The 18,432-nt window shown below is 40.7% G+C and overlaps 1 protein-coding gene across 2 annotated transcripts in view; it reads left to right on the top strand.

Moving 5' to 3' along the window:
* Window positions 1-18,432, top strand: part of AUH (AU RNA binding methylglutaconyl-CoA hydratase) — a 379,877-nt gene that overhangs the window by 113,962 nt on the left and 247,483 nt on the right. For both annotated transcript variants that reach the window (XM_073575340.1, XM_073575339.1), the window contains exon 4: window positions 5,213-5,299. In XM_073575340.1, the coding sequence (XP_073431441.1) occupies window positions 5,213-5,299 (87 nt within the window). The remainder of the gene's footprint in view (window positions 1-5,212; window positions 5,300-18,432) is intronic.

Below are 18,432 nucleotides of genomic sequence, written 5' to 3'. Positions count from 1 at the left end.
TCCGCAGTGGTTTTGGCCAGGGTGGATAAAAATCAATGATTTTTTTTAAAAAATCGGATTTTTTTCAATAAACTGCTTTTTAAGGAAAATATTTTACCATCCAAAGGTTCTTCCATCATGAGATAAAGCTGAGTTGTTTAACTCAGTAGAATAAAGGCTGTATATGTGTAACATTCACAATGCCATGCTCTTCCAGAGGTTTCTGTAGGATTAGTGGGCAGTTTCTCTCCTATATTATCACAGACTCTCGCTTTACTTACGCAGTTCTCAAAACTGAATTTGACTCCGCAGAGGTCCCAGGTTCTTCACGGCAAAAATATTACAACATGAACAGAGTTGAGAAAAAGACCTTAATCCTATTGTTCTACAAACCTATGAATACAGAATCAACCCCTTCAGTGCCAAGTCCAAAAAGTTAGACAATATGTTTCTGATTGTTTGGAGTGGAATAGATCTGCACAACACAAGAAGAATGTGAATCTAAGTGTGAGGAGGAGGAAGGGCAAGCAGACAAGAAAATGAAAGTGAAACATTGAGCACAATACTGCAGCATAGCCACAGACAGACAAGTCTGGATCTGTTTGTGTGTACGATCTGAGGTTTATTACATTCTTTCCTTATAATGGCAGCAGGCCGTAAAAGAGACCCAGTTTGGGAATATTTTAATGAAGCTCCTTCGCCTATCGGTAAGGCAGGCATGCGTGCAAAATGCAAACGATGCAACAAAGAGATGCAAGGCCTGGTGGCGCGAATGAGGCAACATCATGAGAAGTGCGGTGATGAAGATGACCAAAGAAACACTTCTGAACAGGCAGGATCTTCAGGTTGGTAAACATTTTTATTGAATCCTATTTCTAAAGACTGAACTGTCATGTGTGAGAAAAATTATATTTCTTATTACTGCATGTTACTGTCATTTGGTACACTTATGAAGAAAAACAAATATTCCTTTTGGGGCAGGGGCAGTGATGTGTTGTGTACAGTAAGCAGAAATTGTATAAACAATAAAATAACAGCATTGACTTTTTTTGTTTAGGGGAATTCATGGATTCTGGAAACTATCCACCTCCAAGATCACCATCATCCTGTTCTACAGTTTCAGAGTTATCCATCCAGGATAGTGCTTCATTAGCAGCAGCAGCATCATCATCAGACACCCACAGCCACATATCACCATCACCCAAAAGGAAGAAAAAACCTTTACCTCCTGGAACCACCATAGATAGGTTTGTGATAAGAACTAGCAGATTAGAAAAAGAGTTGATTGATGAAAAAATTGCCCAGTTTATTTATGCAACGAACTCTTCTTTCCGTGTGACTGAGAACCCACATTTCATTAATATGGTTCAGTCACTGAGACCAGGATACAGTCCACCCAGCAGAGCTGATGTTGCAGGGAAACTGCTGGATCAAGTGTATGGCAGAGAAATGGAGCAATGTGCAACAGCTCTGGAGGGTAAAATTGTTAACCTAAGTATTGATGGGTGGAGTAATGTCCACAATGATCCTATTGTATGTGCTTGTATAACAGAAGAAGGTAAAGTCTTCCTTGCACAAACAACTGATACGTCAGGAAATGCACACACAGCAGAATACTTACAAGAAGTGGCAGTAAAAGCTATAACGACATGTGAACAAAAATTCAAATGTCTAGTACGCAGTTTGGTCACTGACAATACTGCAAACGTATCCAAGATGAGAAGAGATTTAGAAGAGCAGGGAGGGAATACAAAGCTGCTAATAACATATGGTTGCAGTGCTCATTTGCTGCACCTCTTAGCCAAAGACTTAAGTGTTCCAGAAATAAAGGCTAATGTTGTTGAAATTGCTAAATACTTCCGTAATAATCATTTTGCTGCAGCAGCTCTGAAAAGGATGGGTGGAACCAAGCTAACGCTCCCACAAGATGTTAGATGGAACTCTGTGGTGGACTGTTTTGAGCAGTATATCAAAAACTGGCCTATTCTGATGACACTTTGTGAAGAAAATCGAGATAAAATAGATGGCACTGTCACGGCCAAAATCCTCAACATTGGGCTTAAGAGAAATGTTGAACATATACTGAGCTTCCTGAAACCCATCTCTCAAGCTTTAAACAAAATACAGAAAAATAGCTGTTTTATTGCGGATGCTGTTGAAATTTGGAAGGAACTGAGTGAACAATTAAAAACAGAACTACACATGGACAGAATTAAATTACAAGCAGTAAAACGAATGGGACAAGCACTGACTCCAGCTCATTTTTTGGCAAATATTGTCAATATCCAATATCAGGGTCAAAACCTAAGTGCTGAGGAAGAGGAGTTAGCTATGACATGGGTATCCAGCAATCATCCATCTTTAATGCCAACTATAATAAACTTCAGAGCTAAGGGGGAACCATTCAAGAAATATGTTTGCTGAAGATATTTTAAGGAAGGTCACACCAGTAAACTGGTGGAAGTCACTTAAGCGCTTGGATTTAGAGACTGTTCAAGTAATGATTTCACTTTTAACAGCAGTAGCTTCTTCTGCAGGCGTTGAAAGAATATTCTCTTCCTTTGGACTCATTCATTCTAAATTGAGAAATCGGTTGGGACCCAATAAAGCAGGAAAGCTTGTTTTTTCTTTTCCAGATTATGAATAGGAACAAAGAAGAAGATGATGATGATGATGAAGATGACGACAAGTGAGCTACAGAGGACAGCAGGGACAGTAGTATTTAAGTTTTTCATGTGTCGGCTGGGCTGACAGTCTAAGTTTCTTAAAATATATATATATATTTTGTTTAGCCAAATTAGTTAACAAACATGGATGTTTGTTTAAGCAAATAACTTATGCTGTAATGTTGTTATTGTTTCAGTTGAATAAATCTATTTAAATTGTTAAGGTCAGGATTATTTTTCTCCTTCCTAAGTACAACAGCACAGTGGTGTCCAAATATGAATGATTAACCCATTAAACTGCGGAGAAAAAAGTAATATAAAAAGTGATTCTAAAAATCTTCATCTACTTGCATGTTAAAGTAGCAAGAACTAGTTTAGGTAGAAACTTTGATTTAAATCACTGATTTAAATCAAGCCTTACTGACTAGTGATTTAAATCGTGATTTAAATCAGTTAGATTTAAATCAAATCCACCCTAGTTTTGGCTCTGCGGAAACGCAGCAGATTCTGCTGCGTATTACAGAAAAGGCTTGAGGACACTGCAAACTATCCACAGGGGACTGCAATCCACACACCTGAGAGAGCAAGACATGAAACTAAAAAGAAGTGTGCAAAATGGATGCGATCAACCCCAAAATCAACAAAATATAACAAAATATTATCAAAAAATAGTAAATTTTTATTATAAGCATACAAAAGAAGAACACACAAGTGACAAAAAAATGGGATTAAAACCAACTAAAAAGGCCAAGACAAATAGGCCATGAATGACACTCCAAGAATATAGGTTCTAAGGTGAGAACCCAATATCTTCCCCCTCCAATAGGCTGGGTAGAGGCCTGCACAATAATAATACATGAACATATATAAATACATGCATGAAAAAAAGACCTATATACACCATATGCTAAGTCTAATGATGTAGCATAATAGAACAGTGAATGTGCAAAACATAAACAATTAGTACATCAAGGGGATTAAATGAATAGCCCTAATTGCAAAAGACCCTTGTTATTAGGATAATAGTTTGCACATAAGGGTATAAACCTAGTACATGGTTTGCAGTTCCCCCCCAAAAAAAGGCTGTCTAGAGAATCCATATAGTTAAAGTGCCTCCAAGAAAGCAGGGAAGCCCCCAAAGATACATGACCATATGCAGAGTAGAAAATGTATGCACAAAAAGTCACTGAGACCTCAAAAGAAGGACTGAAAGTCCGTATATAAAAGACATACAAAATGCATGAAATACTGGGTGGAGGAGCTCCAATGTTTATGCACACAGAGGCTCTCCAAACGTGACATGGCACCTGCTAAATATTCCAGCATATTTTCCATTCACAATGTCAAATGGCGCTCCTTCCCTTCTGAGCCCTGCCGTGCGCCCAAACAGTGGTTTATGACCACATATGAGGTATCTGTGTACTCAGGAGAAATTGCCCAACAAATTTTATGATCCATTTTATCCTGTTGCCCATGTGAAAATGAAAAAATTGATGCTAAAAGAAAATTTTTGTTGGAAAAATTAAAATGTCCATTTTTTCTTTCCACGTTGCTTTAGTTCCTGTGAAACACCTGAAGGGTTAATAATGTTCTTGAATGTAGTTTTGAGTAGCTTGAGGGGTGCAGTTTTTAGAATGGTGTCACTTTTGGGTATTTTCTGCCATATAGACCCCTCAAAGTGACTTCAAATGTGAGGTGGTCCCTAAAAAAAAAAATGGTTTTGTAAATTTTATTGTAAAACTGAGAAATCGCTGGTCAACTTTTAACCTTTATAACTTCCTAACAAAAAAATTTGGTTTCCAAAATTGTGCTGATGTAAAGTAGACATGTAAATTTTCTCGTCAACCAATTGGGTGTATAACACAGGATTTCTCTATGGGCATGTTCATGCCTTGTTTAGCCAGCATTAGAGGAGAAAAGGCAACATTTGCATCTTTATTTCCAAGGGGTACAACTTTGGAATGAGGGAAGCAGGTAATGGGGAACGGGCACCGCGGCAGTGAGTAAGTCGGCATTTCTGCCGGGAAAGCGGAGCAGCAGGCAGAGATAATGGCGCTAGACTCAGTGCTGCAAAGCAACAGTGGTAAACACTGAGCCACCGTGCTGGCCATCTGAGTATATTCCTGTATGATATTGTAATGCTTTAACCCCTAATGTATCTGGCCTTTTAGTGTTTTTAACATTGGCTACTGTAATTACCTCTGTCTATTGCTGGGCCATTTATGATTCTCCATTTTGGGGGCATCATTTTTAATATGTTTTGTATTTAATATTGTTAATTTAATAAAAATAGCTTTTTTTTCAATTTTTTTAGCTTGCATCTTTTTTTGTTGCTGTATGGTTTCTTATGCATATAAGGCTAGTAATATATCAGAGACTATTTTGTGTTTCCTTTTTTTCTCAGCATATTGGTTTGTGTGTGTGTCCACATTCGTGTTTGTCTGACGGTTGTCAGTAGAGAAAGTTTTGATGTGTGATACAAGTGACACGCAGTCCATTATTTCCATTCTGCTACATTGTTTCTATCTTAAAGACTGTATTTTTATTGTTAATGTATTTTCTTATAGGAGCAGATTTAAAGGAAAGGGCAAAAATGCACCCGAGTGAAGTGGGACCATTTGTTTCAAAAGCTAGGGCATTGATGAATGAATTTGGTAAGTATCTTCCACATTATTTTTACTTATGTCTATAGAAAATGTAAAAGAACAAAACATGTGAGAGCAGTGGAAATGTACACATTAGTATATATTATTTTTCCTTTCTGATCTGCAGTCAACAAATGAAAATTAAATATTTGCTACCTACCTAGGACAAATGGAAAAATCTTAAATTTGCCCTTGTATTATGGATTATTCAGTTTCATAAACTTCTGTAGTCAATATAGGGAATTCCATATTGCTGAATCCTGTGTGCCATAATAAAAAGCAAATTGTGCTCATATGCTGACTAACAAGGAAGTCCTGACACTGTCCATGTTTTATGTTCAGCTCAGAAAAACTCCTATAAATAACCGAGAACATTTATCAAAACTGATGCAGAGGAAATGTAGAGGAGATTCTCAGAACAGCCAGTTAGATTTCAGATCTCGTTCAAAACCACCTTTCGATAGTGAAAGACACAGAGTCACATTGATTGGTTACTATTCCACTTTTCTCTTTTAACGATTTTGATAAATATCCTCAATTTACCAAATGTAGTGTACTAGTATATAGCGTCTATTTAACGTCAAAGCAAAATTGCTAATACTTTTTCCACTTTGATTGGCTAAGTGGTTTACCTGCCAGCCAATACACTACATCCAAATGGGCAGATGTATGAATGTATTTGCCTGGAACCTGTCAACTGATTCATGCTGCCGAAGCTGAATAAATCAGATGATGCCAAAGTGTTTCAGGTCAGAGAAAATAAACTTTAAAGATCCGGTCACAAGATTGACAGGTGTCTCCATCATGTGTACATAGGATCTTTAAAGCTTCATAGGAAAATATACCGACTTCAGTCTTTCAACCAGGCGCTGATTCACCCTGCCTACGGGTTGAACTGTGTGAATCAGATGAAAGATTTTCTTTACGTTAGAAATCTGGAGTAAATACACTGCTCAAAAAAAAAATAAAGGCAACACTTAAAAAACAGAATATAATTCCAAGTAAATCATTCCAAGTAAATCAAACTTCTGTGAAATCAAACTGTCCACTTAGGAAGCAACACTGATTGACAATCAATTTCACATTCTGTTGTGCAAATGAAATAGACTACAGATGGAAATTATTGGCAATTATCAAGACACATTCAATAAAGGAGTGGTTCTGCAGGTGGGGACCACAGACCACATCTCAGTACCAATGCTTTCTGGGTGATGATTTGGTCACGTTTGAATGTTGATTGTGCTTTCACACTCGTGGTAGCATGAGATGGACTCTACAACCCACATAAGTGGCTCAGGTAGTGCAGCTCATCCAGGATGGCACATTAATGCGAGCTGTGGCAAGAAGGTTTGCTATGTCTGTCGGCGTAGTTTCCACAGGCTGGAGGCACTACCAGGAGACAGGCCAGTACACCAGGAGACGTGGAGCGGGCCGTAGGAGGGCAACAACCCAGCAGCAGGACCGCTACCTCAGCCTTTGTGCAAGGAGGAACAGGGGGAGTACTGCCAGAGCCCTGCAAAATGACCTCCAGCTGGCCACAAATGTGCATGTGTCTGCACAAATGGTTAGAAACTGACTCTATGAGGATGGTCTGAGTGCCCGACAGATGGGGGTTGTGCTCACAGCCTAACACCGTGCAGGACGCTTGGCATTTGCCACAGAACACCAGGATTGGCAAATTCGCCACTAGCGCCCTGTGCTCTTCACAGACGAAAGCAGGTTCACACTGAGCACATGTGACAGACGTGACAGAGTCTGGAGACGCCGTGGAGAGCGATCTGCTGCCTGCAACATCCTTCAGCATGACCGCTTTGACAGTGGGTCAATAATGGTGTGGGGTGACATTCCTTTGAAGGGCTGCACAGCCCTCCATGTGATAGCCAGAGTTAGCCTGACTGCCATTAGGTACCGAGATGAAATCCTCAGACCCCCTGTGAGACCATATGCTGGTGCGGTTGACCCTGGGTTCCTCCTAATGCAGGACAATGCCTGACCTCGTGGCTGGAGTGTTTCAGCAGTTCCTGCAAAATGAAGGCATTGAAGCTATGGACTGGCCCGCCCGTTCCCCAGACCTGAATCAGATTGAGCACATCTGAGACACCTTGTCTCGCTCCATCCACCAACGTCACTTTGCACCACAGACTGTCCAGGAGTTAGCGGATGCTTTAGTCCAGGTCTGGGAGGCGATCCCTCATGATATCATTCGCCGATTCATCAGGTGCATGCCCAGGTGTCGTAGGGAGGTCAAACAGACACATGGAGGCCACACACACTACTGAGCATCATTTCCTTGTCTTGAGGTATTTCCACTGAAGTTAGATCAGCATGTAATTTGATTTTCCACTTTGATTTTGAGTATCCTTCCAAGTCCAGACCTCCATGGGATATGGGATATTAATTTTGATTTACATTGATCATTTTTATGTTTTCTTGTTCTCAACGCATGCCAGTATGTAATGAATAAAGATTTGCAGCTGCGATATTTCATTCAAAGATATCTACAATGTGATATCTTAGTGTTCACTTTATTTTTTTAAGCAGTGTACATTGAATGGTGTTTGAGCTGAATTGAATATTTCTGAAATCACTGATTTGAGTTCTACCTATTTATCAATGGTTTACAAGGAAATTTCATTAGCTGAGAAGCTATTTTCTGCAAATTGAATTTCTCTTTTTATTCTTTGGGGTCTTTGCAGACTCCAAAGCATAATAAACTGAAGATGTAAACAAAATGCTCACCGTCACCCGTCCTTCCTTCGCCGCGTCGTTTTATCATTGACGCTCGCCTGAATTCCTGGGCCTCATCACACTAAGCTGTGACTTCTTGCTCTGAAGAGACCTGGGATGGTTTTGTACAAGAGAAAATAAGGTAATGGCAGGGATTCTACACTTAGCAGCGATAAGATGATGCAACGAGGACCGAACAGGCGACGGTATAATTTTCTTTTTTATTTAAACTTCTGATGGTGTAGCGGCTGCCTTTCTGATTTAGTCCATGCAGAAGGAAATTACAAAAAAATTGGCATTTTGGCATTTTTTTAATATTCTAATAGAATTCAATTATTTTCAAATATATTCTCTGATCTCTACTCATTGCTGTTGTGTATAATAGTATACATGATGGGAGTATGGCACAAGTGCAATCCTACCAAGACCTGTCCGTCCACCTAAACTCACATCCCAAGCAAGGAGAGCACTAACTAGAGAAGCAGCCAAGAGGTCTGTGGTCACTGTGGAGGAGCTGCAGAGATTTAGGCTGAGTTCACACGTAGCGTTTTTTTCGCGTTTCCGCGGCGGTTTTAACCGCGTGATTTTGCCGCGAAAACGCGAAAAATAAGCATCCCATGCATTCCTATGGGATTCCGCAATGCTGTGCTAATGCTGCGGTTTTTACCGCGGCGGAATCGCTTCGCGGTAAAAACCACAGCATGCTCATTAATTTGCGGAATCGCGGCGATCCCGCACCCATAGGAATGCATTGTTCCGCTTATTTCCCGCATGTGGCTGTGCACACCATGCGGAAAGTAAGCAGAACAATTGCGGATGGTACCCACGGTCCGGAGGAGAGGAGACTGTCCTCCGGGCTTTGGGTACCATATTCCTGTAAAAAAAAGAATTTAAAAATAAAAAATATTATTCTCACCCTCCGGCGTCCCGCGCAGCCTTCCCGCTTCTCTTCATGCTCTCGTTCCCAGTAGTCCTTTGCGAAAATGCTCGCGATGACGTCCGTTCTCGCGGGATCGCGAAGTCTCGCGGTCATTCGCGCGACGTCATCGCGAATTACCGCAAGACGTTGCGATCCCGCGAGAACTGACGTCATTGCGGGCATTTTCGCAAAGGACTACTGGGAACGGCTGCGCGGGACGTCGGAAGGTAAGAATAACAGTATTTTTTTTTTTTTTTTACATTCTATCTTTTACTACTGATGCTGCATAGGCGGCCTCAGTAGTAAAAAGTTGGTCACACTCGTCAAACACTGTGTTTGACGAGTGTGACCAACCTGTCAATCAGTTCTCCAAGCGATGCTACAGATCGCTTGGAAAACGCTAGCATTCTGCAAGCTAATTACGCGTGCAAAATGCTAGTTTTTCCGCGGGAAAATCGCGGGAATTTAAAATGCGATTTTCCCGCGGACTGGAATTCCGGTATTCTCGCGGTAATTTCCGCGAGAGTTCCGTTACGTGTGCACTTAGCCTTATAACTCAGAATCTGTTCACTGAACAACTATTAGGGCGCAGTGAGATGGCCTTATAACACGGATGACTATCGCATCACAACGTTCGGACTGACCTGTGGCTCTCCTGACCCGAGCGTGACATCATGTATTTGTATGCAGCTGTCATGCTCAGGACACTAGCCATTGCGAGCATTGTAATGTAATCGATGTCCAGGTTAAAAGGCTCAGTCAAACGCCCGTATGTCGTATACTCCACAAATCTGGTCTTTACGGAAGTTTGACAAGAAGAATGCCATTTTGGAAATCAGTCATAAGAATTTCCGTTTGTAGTTTGCAAAAAGTCATGTAGGGGACACAGCGAGCATGTGGAAGAAGATCAAAGTAGAACTTTTTGAGTTAAATGCATAACGCTTTATGTGGCGGAAAATGAACACTGCACATCACCCTGAAAACACCATCCCCATAGTCAAACAGGGAGGTGGCAGCTGCATCATGCTATGGAGATGCTATTCTTCAGCAAGGACAGGAAGCTTTTCGTAGTTGATGGGAAGCTGAAAGTAGCTAAATACAGAGAAATCCTGGAGAGAACCTGTCAGAGGTTGCAAACGACTTGAGACTGAGGCATAGGTTTATAACGACCATAAACATACTGCCAGCTACAATCGATTGAGAATGGAAGAGAATGAGCGAGAGACAGGCTCTGTGGAGCTGAAACTTTGCCTTTTGCACATATGGCTTTTTAAAATTTTTAGCGGACTTTTGATAGTTTTCCAGTTTTGGGTGTTGCTTGCTTTCCTTCATTAAAGTTGTCTGATTTTTTTTGGCTACAACCAGTGTATGTGTATACACATATATATACAGCTCTGGAAAAAATTAAAAGACCACCACATCAAAACCCTGTCATGGGCAGCCCATTCTCCAAACCTGAACCCAATTGAAAACTTCTGGAATGTAATCAAGAGGATGATGGATAGTCACAAGCCATCAAACAAAGAACTGCTTAAATTTTTGAGCCAGAAGCAGTGTCAAAGACTGGTGGAAAGCATGCCCAGACGCATGAAAGCTGTTTTTAAAAATCATGGTTATTCCACAAAATATTGATTTCGGAACTCTTCCTGAGTTAAAACATTAGTATTGTTTCTAAATGATTATGAACTTGTTTTCTTTGCATTATTTGAGTTCTGAAAACACTGTTTTTTTGTTTTTTTTTTAATTTTGACCATTTTTCTTTGTTAGAAAAAAATACAAAATTTATTGCTTGGAAATTCGGAGGCATGTTGTCACGATCCATTTTTGGATCTGTGTCAGAGTCTGGACTCTCTTGTATAAACCTTTTTCCTTTATGGCCTCGGGGGTTAATATGGAGTTTTGCCCCCCGGTGGCCGCTAGTATTACTACAACTATAGTTGGTTGGCTGCTGGGTTTTTGCCCCCGGTGGCCGCTGGTGTTACTACATGATTAATTAGTCAGCAGGTGGTGACCTTTCCCCTCCTTCCTATATAAGGTCATCAACTGCTGCTGCTCACTGTTGGTAATACTGGTCATTTGCTAACCAACCATGGTGAAGACTGGACCTACTTGGTGGAGAGGGGGTTCAGCTTATTTGGAGCAGTGGTGTTGCTGCTGGATGCTGATCGGGTGCATTCCTCTGCTGCGTGGAGCATTAGTAGTAGTAGATAAAGCTAAGTTTGGGTTTTTCGGTGCTTTAACCCCGTGGTGTCTGTTTCATTTTCCCTTGTGTGTGATTTGGTGCAGTTCACTTTTTTCCCCGTCTCATCTCCTGGGGAGGGGGTTGGTGGTTTAGCTCAGGGCTAAGCAGGAGATAGGGACAGGTCGGGTACTTGGGCCTCACTATCATCAAGTGTACCCCCAAGTTAAGGAAAGTCAGGGCACCTCCTTAGCCTGAGGGGCAGTTCAGGGACCCAGGTTCCACGTCCCCTGTCTTCTCACTACTGCCCCGTGACACATGTCAGAAGTTTCTAGACAATTAGAGCAATTTACATTTTACTCAAAAACTTACATATAAAGAGAAAAAATCAGACAAACTGAACATTTGGAAGTGGTCTCTTAATTTTTGCCAGAGCTGTATATCCTCATCCCTGAAAGTATTGGCACCCTTGAAATTGTTCCAGAAAATAATGTAATTCTCCTATAAAATGATTGCAGTTACATATGTTTGTTATATACATGTTTATTTCCTTTGTGTGTACTGAAACAACACACACACACAAAAAGCGAATTACACACAAAACCCCAAAAATGTGCCTAACAAAATTGTTGGCACCCTCAAATTAATTTTTGGTTGCACCCCCTTTGGAATAAAAAGCTGCAATCAGTTGCTTACTATAACCACCAGCAAGCTTCTATTCAACTCTCAACTGGAATTTTTGACCACTCTTTTGAAAACTGCTCTAGGTCTCTCATATTTGAAGGGTGCCTTCTGCCAATGACAATTATAATATGTCTCCACACGTGTTCAATTGATTTTAGATCCGGACTCATTGCTGGCCACTTCAGAACTCTCCAGCGCTTTTCCATCCATTTCTGGGTGATTCTTGAAGTATGTTTGGGGTCATTGTCCTGCTGGAAGAGCCGTGACCTAGGATGCAAACCCAGCTTTCTGACACTGGGCACTACATTGTGACCCAAAATCCATTGATGATCTTCAGATTTCATGATTTTTTTTGCACACAGTCAAGGCACCCAGAGGTAGCAAAACAACTCCAAAACATATTTGAACCTTCACCATGTTTGACTGTAGGTACTGTGTTCTTTTCTTTGTAGGTCTCATTCTGTTTCGGTAAGCAATAGATTGATGTGCTTTACCAAAAAGCTCTATCTGTCCTCAAGACTCTTTCCTAGAATGATTTTTGCTTACATACATTTTGGCAAGCTGCTGTCTAGCTTTTTATGTCTCTGTCAGCAGTGGGGTCCTCCTGGGTCTCCAGCCATATTATTTCATTCAAATGTCGGCGGATAGTTTGCGCTGAGCCTGCAGAACAGTTTGAATTTCTTTGTAACTTGACTGGGGCTGCTTATCCATCATCAAGGTTATCTTGTGTGCCAACCTCTAATTAATTTTTCTCTGCTGTCTACGTCCAGGGAAATGTGCTACAGTGCCATGGGTTGTAAACTTCTTGATTTATGTTGCACTCTGTGGACAAAGGAACCTCATGATCACTGGACATGAAATTGTAAGGTTGAAATTTTGGTTTTCAAGTATTCAGTTTTCTACTCCTCTTTCTGTTCTCCATGCTTAGTGTGGCACACAGACACACAATGCAAATATTGAGTCAACTTCTCCCCTTTTTAATCTGGTTTGAGATGTGATATTCATATTGCCCTACCTGATACTTGCCACAGGTGAGTTTGAACGAGCATTACATGCTTGAAATAAGGTTGTTTACCAACAGTTTTGGAGAGGTGCCAAATTATTTAACATCATACAATGTGATTTTCTGGATTTTCTTAGACTCTGTTTCTCACAGTTGAAGTGTACCTACAATAAAAATTATAAACCTCTCCATTCTTTGTAGGTGGGAAAGTTGCAAAATCGGCAGTGTATCAAATACTTGTTTTGCCCACTGTGTATTTACACAGCAACTGAGTCCTATTCACTTTAATGTAACAGAGCTGCAATACCAGGCACAATTCATGGATAGGCATGGCACTATTTCTGAAGTGATAGCTGCAATGTTTCTCTGATCATATACAACCGATCAGTAACGACGGGTACTCCATAGAAACAATGATAAGATGACCACATCATAACACTTGTGTATATATGTGTGTGTGTGTGTGTGTATATATCCGTAATTATGTATGTAAAAATATATAAAATTCAAAAATGTTTGTTTCTTCTCATTAATGTACACTCTGTACCCCATCTTTACAGAAATGTAGAAATTTTTGAAAATGTATTAAAAAAGGAAAACTGAAATCACATGATCATACGTATTCAGACCCTTTATTCAGTATTGACTAGAAGCACCCTTTTGAGCTAGTACAGCCATGAGTCGTCTTGGGAATGATGCAACAAGTTTTTCACACCTGGATTTGGGGATCCTCTGCCATTCTTCCTTGCAGATCCTCCCCTGTTCCGTCAGGTTTGGATGGTGAACGTTGGTGGACAGCCCTTTTCAGGTCTCTTCGGAGATGCTCAATTGGGTTTAGGTCAGGGTTCTGGCTAGGTCAGTCGACAATGGTCACAGAGTTGTTCTGGATCCACTCCTTTGTTATTTTAGCTGTGTGCTTAGGGTCATTGTCTTGTTGGAAGGAGAACCTTCGGCTGAGTCAGAGGTCAAGAGCACTTTGGAAGAGGTTTTCATCCAAGTTTTCTCTGCACTTGGCCGCATTCATGCTTCCTTCAATTGCAACCAGTCGTCCTGTCCCTACAGCTTAAAAAAATTCCCATATCATGATGCTGCCACCACCATGTTTCACTGTTGGGATTGTATTGGGCAGGTGATGAGCAGTGCCTGGTTTTCACGACACATACCGCTTAGAATTATTACCAAAAAGTTCTGTCTTCGTCTGATCAGACCATAGAACCTTATTTCTCATAGTCTGGGAGTCCTTCATGTGTTTTTTTTTTTTTTTTTTTTCGCAAACTCTATGCAGGCTTTCATATGCCTGGCACTGAGGAGAGGCTTCTGTCGGGCCATTCTGCCATAAAGGCCTGACTGGTGGAGGGCTGCAGTGATAGATGTCTTTGTGGAACTTTCTCCCATCTCCCTACTGCATCTGTGGAGCACAGCCACAATGATCTTGGGGTGGTTCTTTACCTCTCTCACCCACGATTGCTCAGTTTTTGGCTGGATGCCCAGGTCTAGGAAGACTTCTGGTAGTTCCAAACTTCTTCCATTAAGGATTATGGAGGCCACTGTGCTCTAAGGAACCTTGAGTAGTGCAGAAATTCTTTTGTAACCTTGGCCAGATCTGTGCCTTGCCACAATTCTGTCTCTGAGCTCCTTAGCCAGTTCCTTTGACCTCATGATTCTCATTTGGTCTGACATGCACTGTAAGCCGTGAGGTCTTATATAGACAGGTTTGTGCCTTTACAAATCAAGTCCTATCAGTTTAATTAAACACAGCTGGACTCCATTGAAGGAGTTGAACCATGTCAAGGAGGATCACAAGGAAATGAACAGCATGTGACTTAAATATGAATGTCTGAGCAAAGGGTCTGAATACTTATGACCATGTGATATTTCAGTTTTTCTTTAATAAATTTGCAAAAATGTCTAAATTTTTTGTTTTTTCAGTCAAGATGGGGTGCAGAGTGTACATTAATGAGAAAAAAAAGAACTTTTTTAGAATTTACCAAATGGCTGCGATGAAACATAAAAGTGCAAATTTTAAAGGGGTCTGAATACTTTCGGTGTGCGACGCAGAAAAGGTGAACGGATGGACTCTACATGCCTGGTTCCCACCGTGAAGCATGGAGAAGGAGGTGTGATGGTGTGGGGGTGCTTTGCTGGTGACACTGTTTGGGATTTATTCAAAATTGAAGGCATACTGAACCAGCATGGCTACCACAGCATCTTGCAGCGGCATGCTATTCCATACGGTTTGCGTTTAGTTGGACCATCATTTTATTTTTCAACAGGACAATGACCCCAAACACACATCCAGGCTGTGTAAGGCTACTTTCACACTTGCGTTTTTTTGCTGCGCGCTTTTTGCGCACAAACGCATGAAAAAAACGCATCATGCGTTTGTGTGCGTTTTTTTGCGGGTTTTGGTGCGTTTTTTTTGCGCATACGTGCGCATTTACGTGCGCATTACAATGCGCACCCATAGACTATAATGGGTCTTTTGCTGTAAAAAAAAGCATTGCGTGCGTATGCGTTTTTCGGGGGCAAGTCGGACGCACAAAAAATGCAACAGGATGCATTTTGTGCGCCCGAGTGCACACTACAAAAAAACGCATGCGCATACAAACGCGTACAAACGCATGTGTATGCGCACCCATGTTAAAGTATAAGGGAAAAAACGCATGCTTTTTTTGCGCTAAAAAACAGCGCAAAAAAACACAAGTGTGAAACCAGATGACCTGGCCTCCAGTCACCAGACCTGAACCCAATCGAGATGGTTTGGGGTGAGCTGGACTGCAGAGTGAAGGCAAAAGGGTCAACAAGTGCTAAGCATCTCTGGGAACTCCTTCAAGACTGTTGGAAGACTATTTCCGGTGACCACCTCTTGAAGCTCATCAAGTTAATGCCAAGAGTGTGCAAAGCAGTAATCAAAGCAAAAGGTGGCTACTTTGAAGAACCTAGATTATAAGACATATTTTCAGTTGTTTCACACTTTTTTGTTAATTGTATAATTCCACATGTGTTAATTCATAGTTTTGATGCCTTCAGAGTGAATCTACAATATTCATAGTCATGAAAATAAAGAAAACTCTTTGAATGAGAAGGTGTGTCCAAACTTTTGGTATGTACTGTATGTGTATGTATGTATGTGTATGTGTGTGTGTGTATATATATATATATATATATATATATATATATATATATATATATATATATATATATATATATATATATATATATATATATATATATATATATATATATATATATACACACACACATACACAGTCATATGAAAAAGTTTGGGCACCCCTATTAATGTTAACCTTTTTTCTTAATAGCAATTTTGGTTTTTGCAACAGGTATTTCAGTTTCATATATCTAATAACTGATGGACTCAGTTATATTTCTGGATTCAAATGAGGTTTATTGTACTAACAGAAAATGTGCAATCTGCATTTAAACAAAATTTGACCGGTGCAAAAGTATGGGCACCCTTATCATTTTCTTGATTTGAACACTCCTAACTACTTTTTACTGACTTCCTGAAGCACTAAATTGGTTTTGTAACCTCATTGAGCTTTGAACTTCATAGCCAGGTGTATCAAATCATGAGAAAAGGTATTTAAAGTGGCCACTTGCAAGTAGTTCTCCTATTTGATTCTCCTATGAAGAGTGGCATCATGGGCTCTTCAAAACAACTCTCAAATGATCTGAAAACAAAGATTATTCAACATAGCTTTTCAGGGGAAGGATACAAAAAGTTGTCTCAGAGATTTAACCTGTCAGTTTCCACTGTGAGGAACATAATAAGGAAATGGAAGAACACAGGTACAGTTCTTGTTAAGCACAGAAGTGGCAGGCCAAGAAAAATATCAGAAAGGCAGAGAAGAAGAATGGTGAGAACAGTCAAGGACAATCCACAGACCACCTCCAAAGACCTGCAGCATCATTTTGCTGCAGATGGTGTCACTGTGCATCGGTCAACAATACAGCGCACTTTGCACAAGGAGAAGCTGTATGGGAGAGTGATGCGAAAGAAGCCGTTTCTGCAAGCACGCCACAGAGTCACCTGAGGTATGCAAAAGCACATTTGGACAAGCCAGTTACATTTTGGAAGAAGGTCCTGTGGACTGATGAAACAAAGATTGAGTTGTTTGGTCATACAAAAAGGCGTTATGCATGCGCTGTATTGTTGACCGATGCACAGTGACACCATCTGCAGCAAGATGATGCTGCAGGTCTTTGGAGGTGGTCTGTGGATTGTCCTTGACTGTTCTCACCATTCTTCTCTGCCTTTCTGATATTTCTCTTGGCCTGTCACTTCTGGGCTTAACAAGAACTGTACCTGTGTTCTTCCATTTCCTTACTATGTTCCTCACAGTGGAAACTGACAGGTTAAATCTCTGAGACAACTTTTTGTATCCTTCCCCTGAAAAGCTATGTTGAATAATCTTTGTTTTCAGATCATTTGAGAGTTGTTTTGAGGAGCCCATGATGCCACTCTTCATAGGAGAATCAAATAGGAGAACTACTTGCAAGTGGACACTTTAAATACCTTTTCTCATGATTTGATACACCTGGCTATGAAGTTCAAAGCTCAATGAGGTTACAAAACGAATTTAGTGCTTCAGGAAGTCAGTAAAAAGTAGTTAGGAGTGTTCAAATCAAGAAAATGATAAGGGTGCCCATACTTTTACACCGGTCAAATTTTGTTTAAATGCAGATTGCACATTTTCTGTTAGTACAATAAACCTCATTTGAATCCAGAAATATAACTGAGTCCATCAGTTATTAGATATATGAAACTGAAATAGCTGTTGCAAAAACCAAAATTGTTATAAAGAAAAAAGGTTAACATTAATAGGGGTGCCCAAACTTTTACATATGACTGTATATACGCACACACTACTCTAAAAGGGAATACTTAAACACAACAATGTAACTGCAAATCAATCACACTTGTGATGAATATGTCCAGTTATGAAGCAACACTGATTGTGAATCAATTTCTCCTTCTATTGTGCAAATGGAACAGACAACAGGTAGAAATTATAGGCAATTAGCAAGACAACCCCTATAAAGGAGAGGTTCTGCAGGGGGGTAACCACAGACTATTTTTCTGTTTTCATCCTTTTTGGCTGTTGTTTTCAACACTTTAGCATTTTGTCATTGCTCTCACCCCTAGAGGTACTGCACAGTAGCATGAGGCAGTGTCTGCAAAAGACAGAAGTTGCTCAGGTGGTGCAGCTCAACCAGGATGGCACATCAATGCGAACTGTGGCAAGAAGGGTAGCTGTGTCTGTGAGCACAGTGTCTAGAGCATGGAGCAGATAACAGGAGACAGTCCAGTACACCAGGAGACGTGGAGGCGCCATAGGAGAGCAACAACCCAACAGCAGGACTGCTACCTCCTCCTTTGTGCAAGGAGGAACAGGAGGAGCAGTGCCAGAGCCTGCAAAATGAGCTACAGCAGACCACTTACATCTGTGTGTCTGTTCAAACTTTCAGAAGCAGACTCCATGTGGGTGGTATGAGGGCCCGACATCCACAAGTGGGTCTTGTGCTTACATCTCAACACCGTGCAGGGCGATTGGCATTTGTCAGAGAACACCAAGACTGTCAGATTCGACATTGACTCCTTGTGC

Source organism: Dendrobates tinctorius, unplaced genomic scaffold, assembly GCF_039654945.1.
Source record: "Dendrobates tinctorius isolate UK_male_01 unplaced genomic scaffold, ASM3965494v1 ptg000044l, whole genome shotgun sequence".
NCBI lineage: Eukaryota > Metazoa > Chordata > Amphibia > Anura > Dendrobatidae > Dendrobates > Dendrobates tinctorius.
This window is presented reverse-complemented; position numbering and strand designations above follow the sequence as displayed.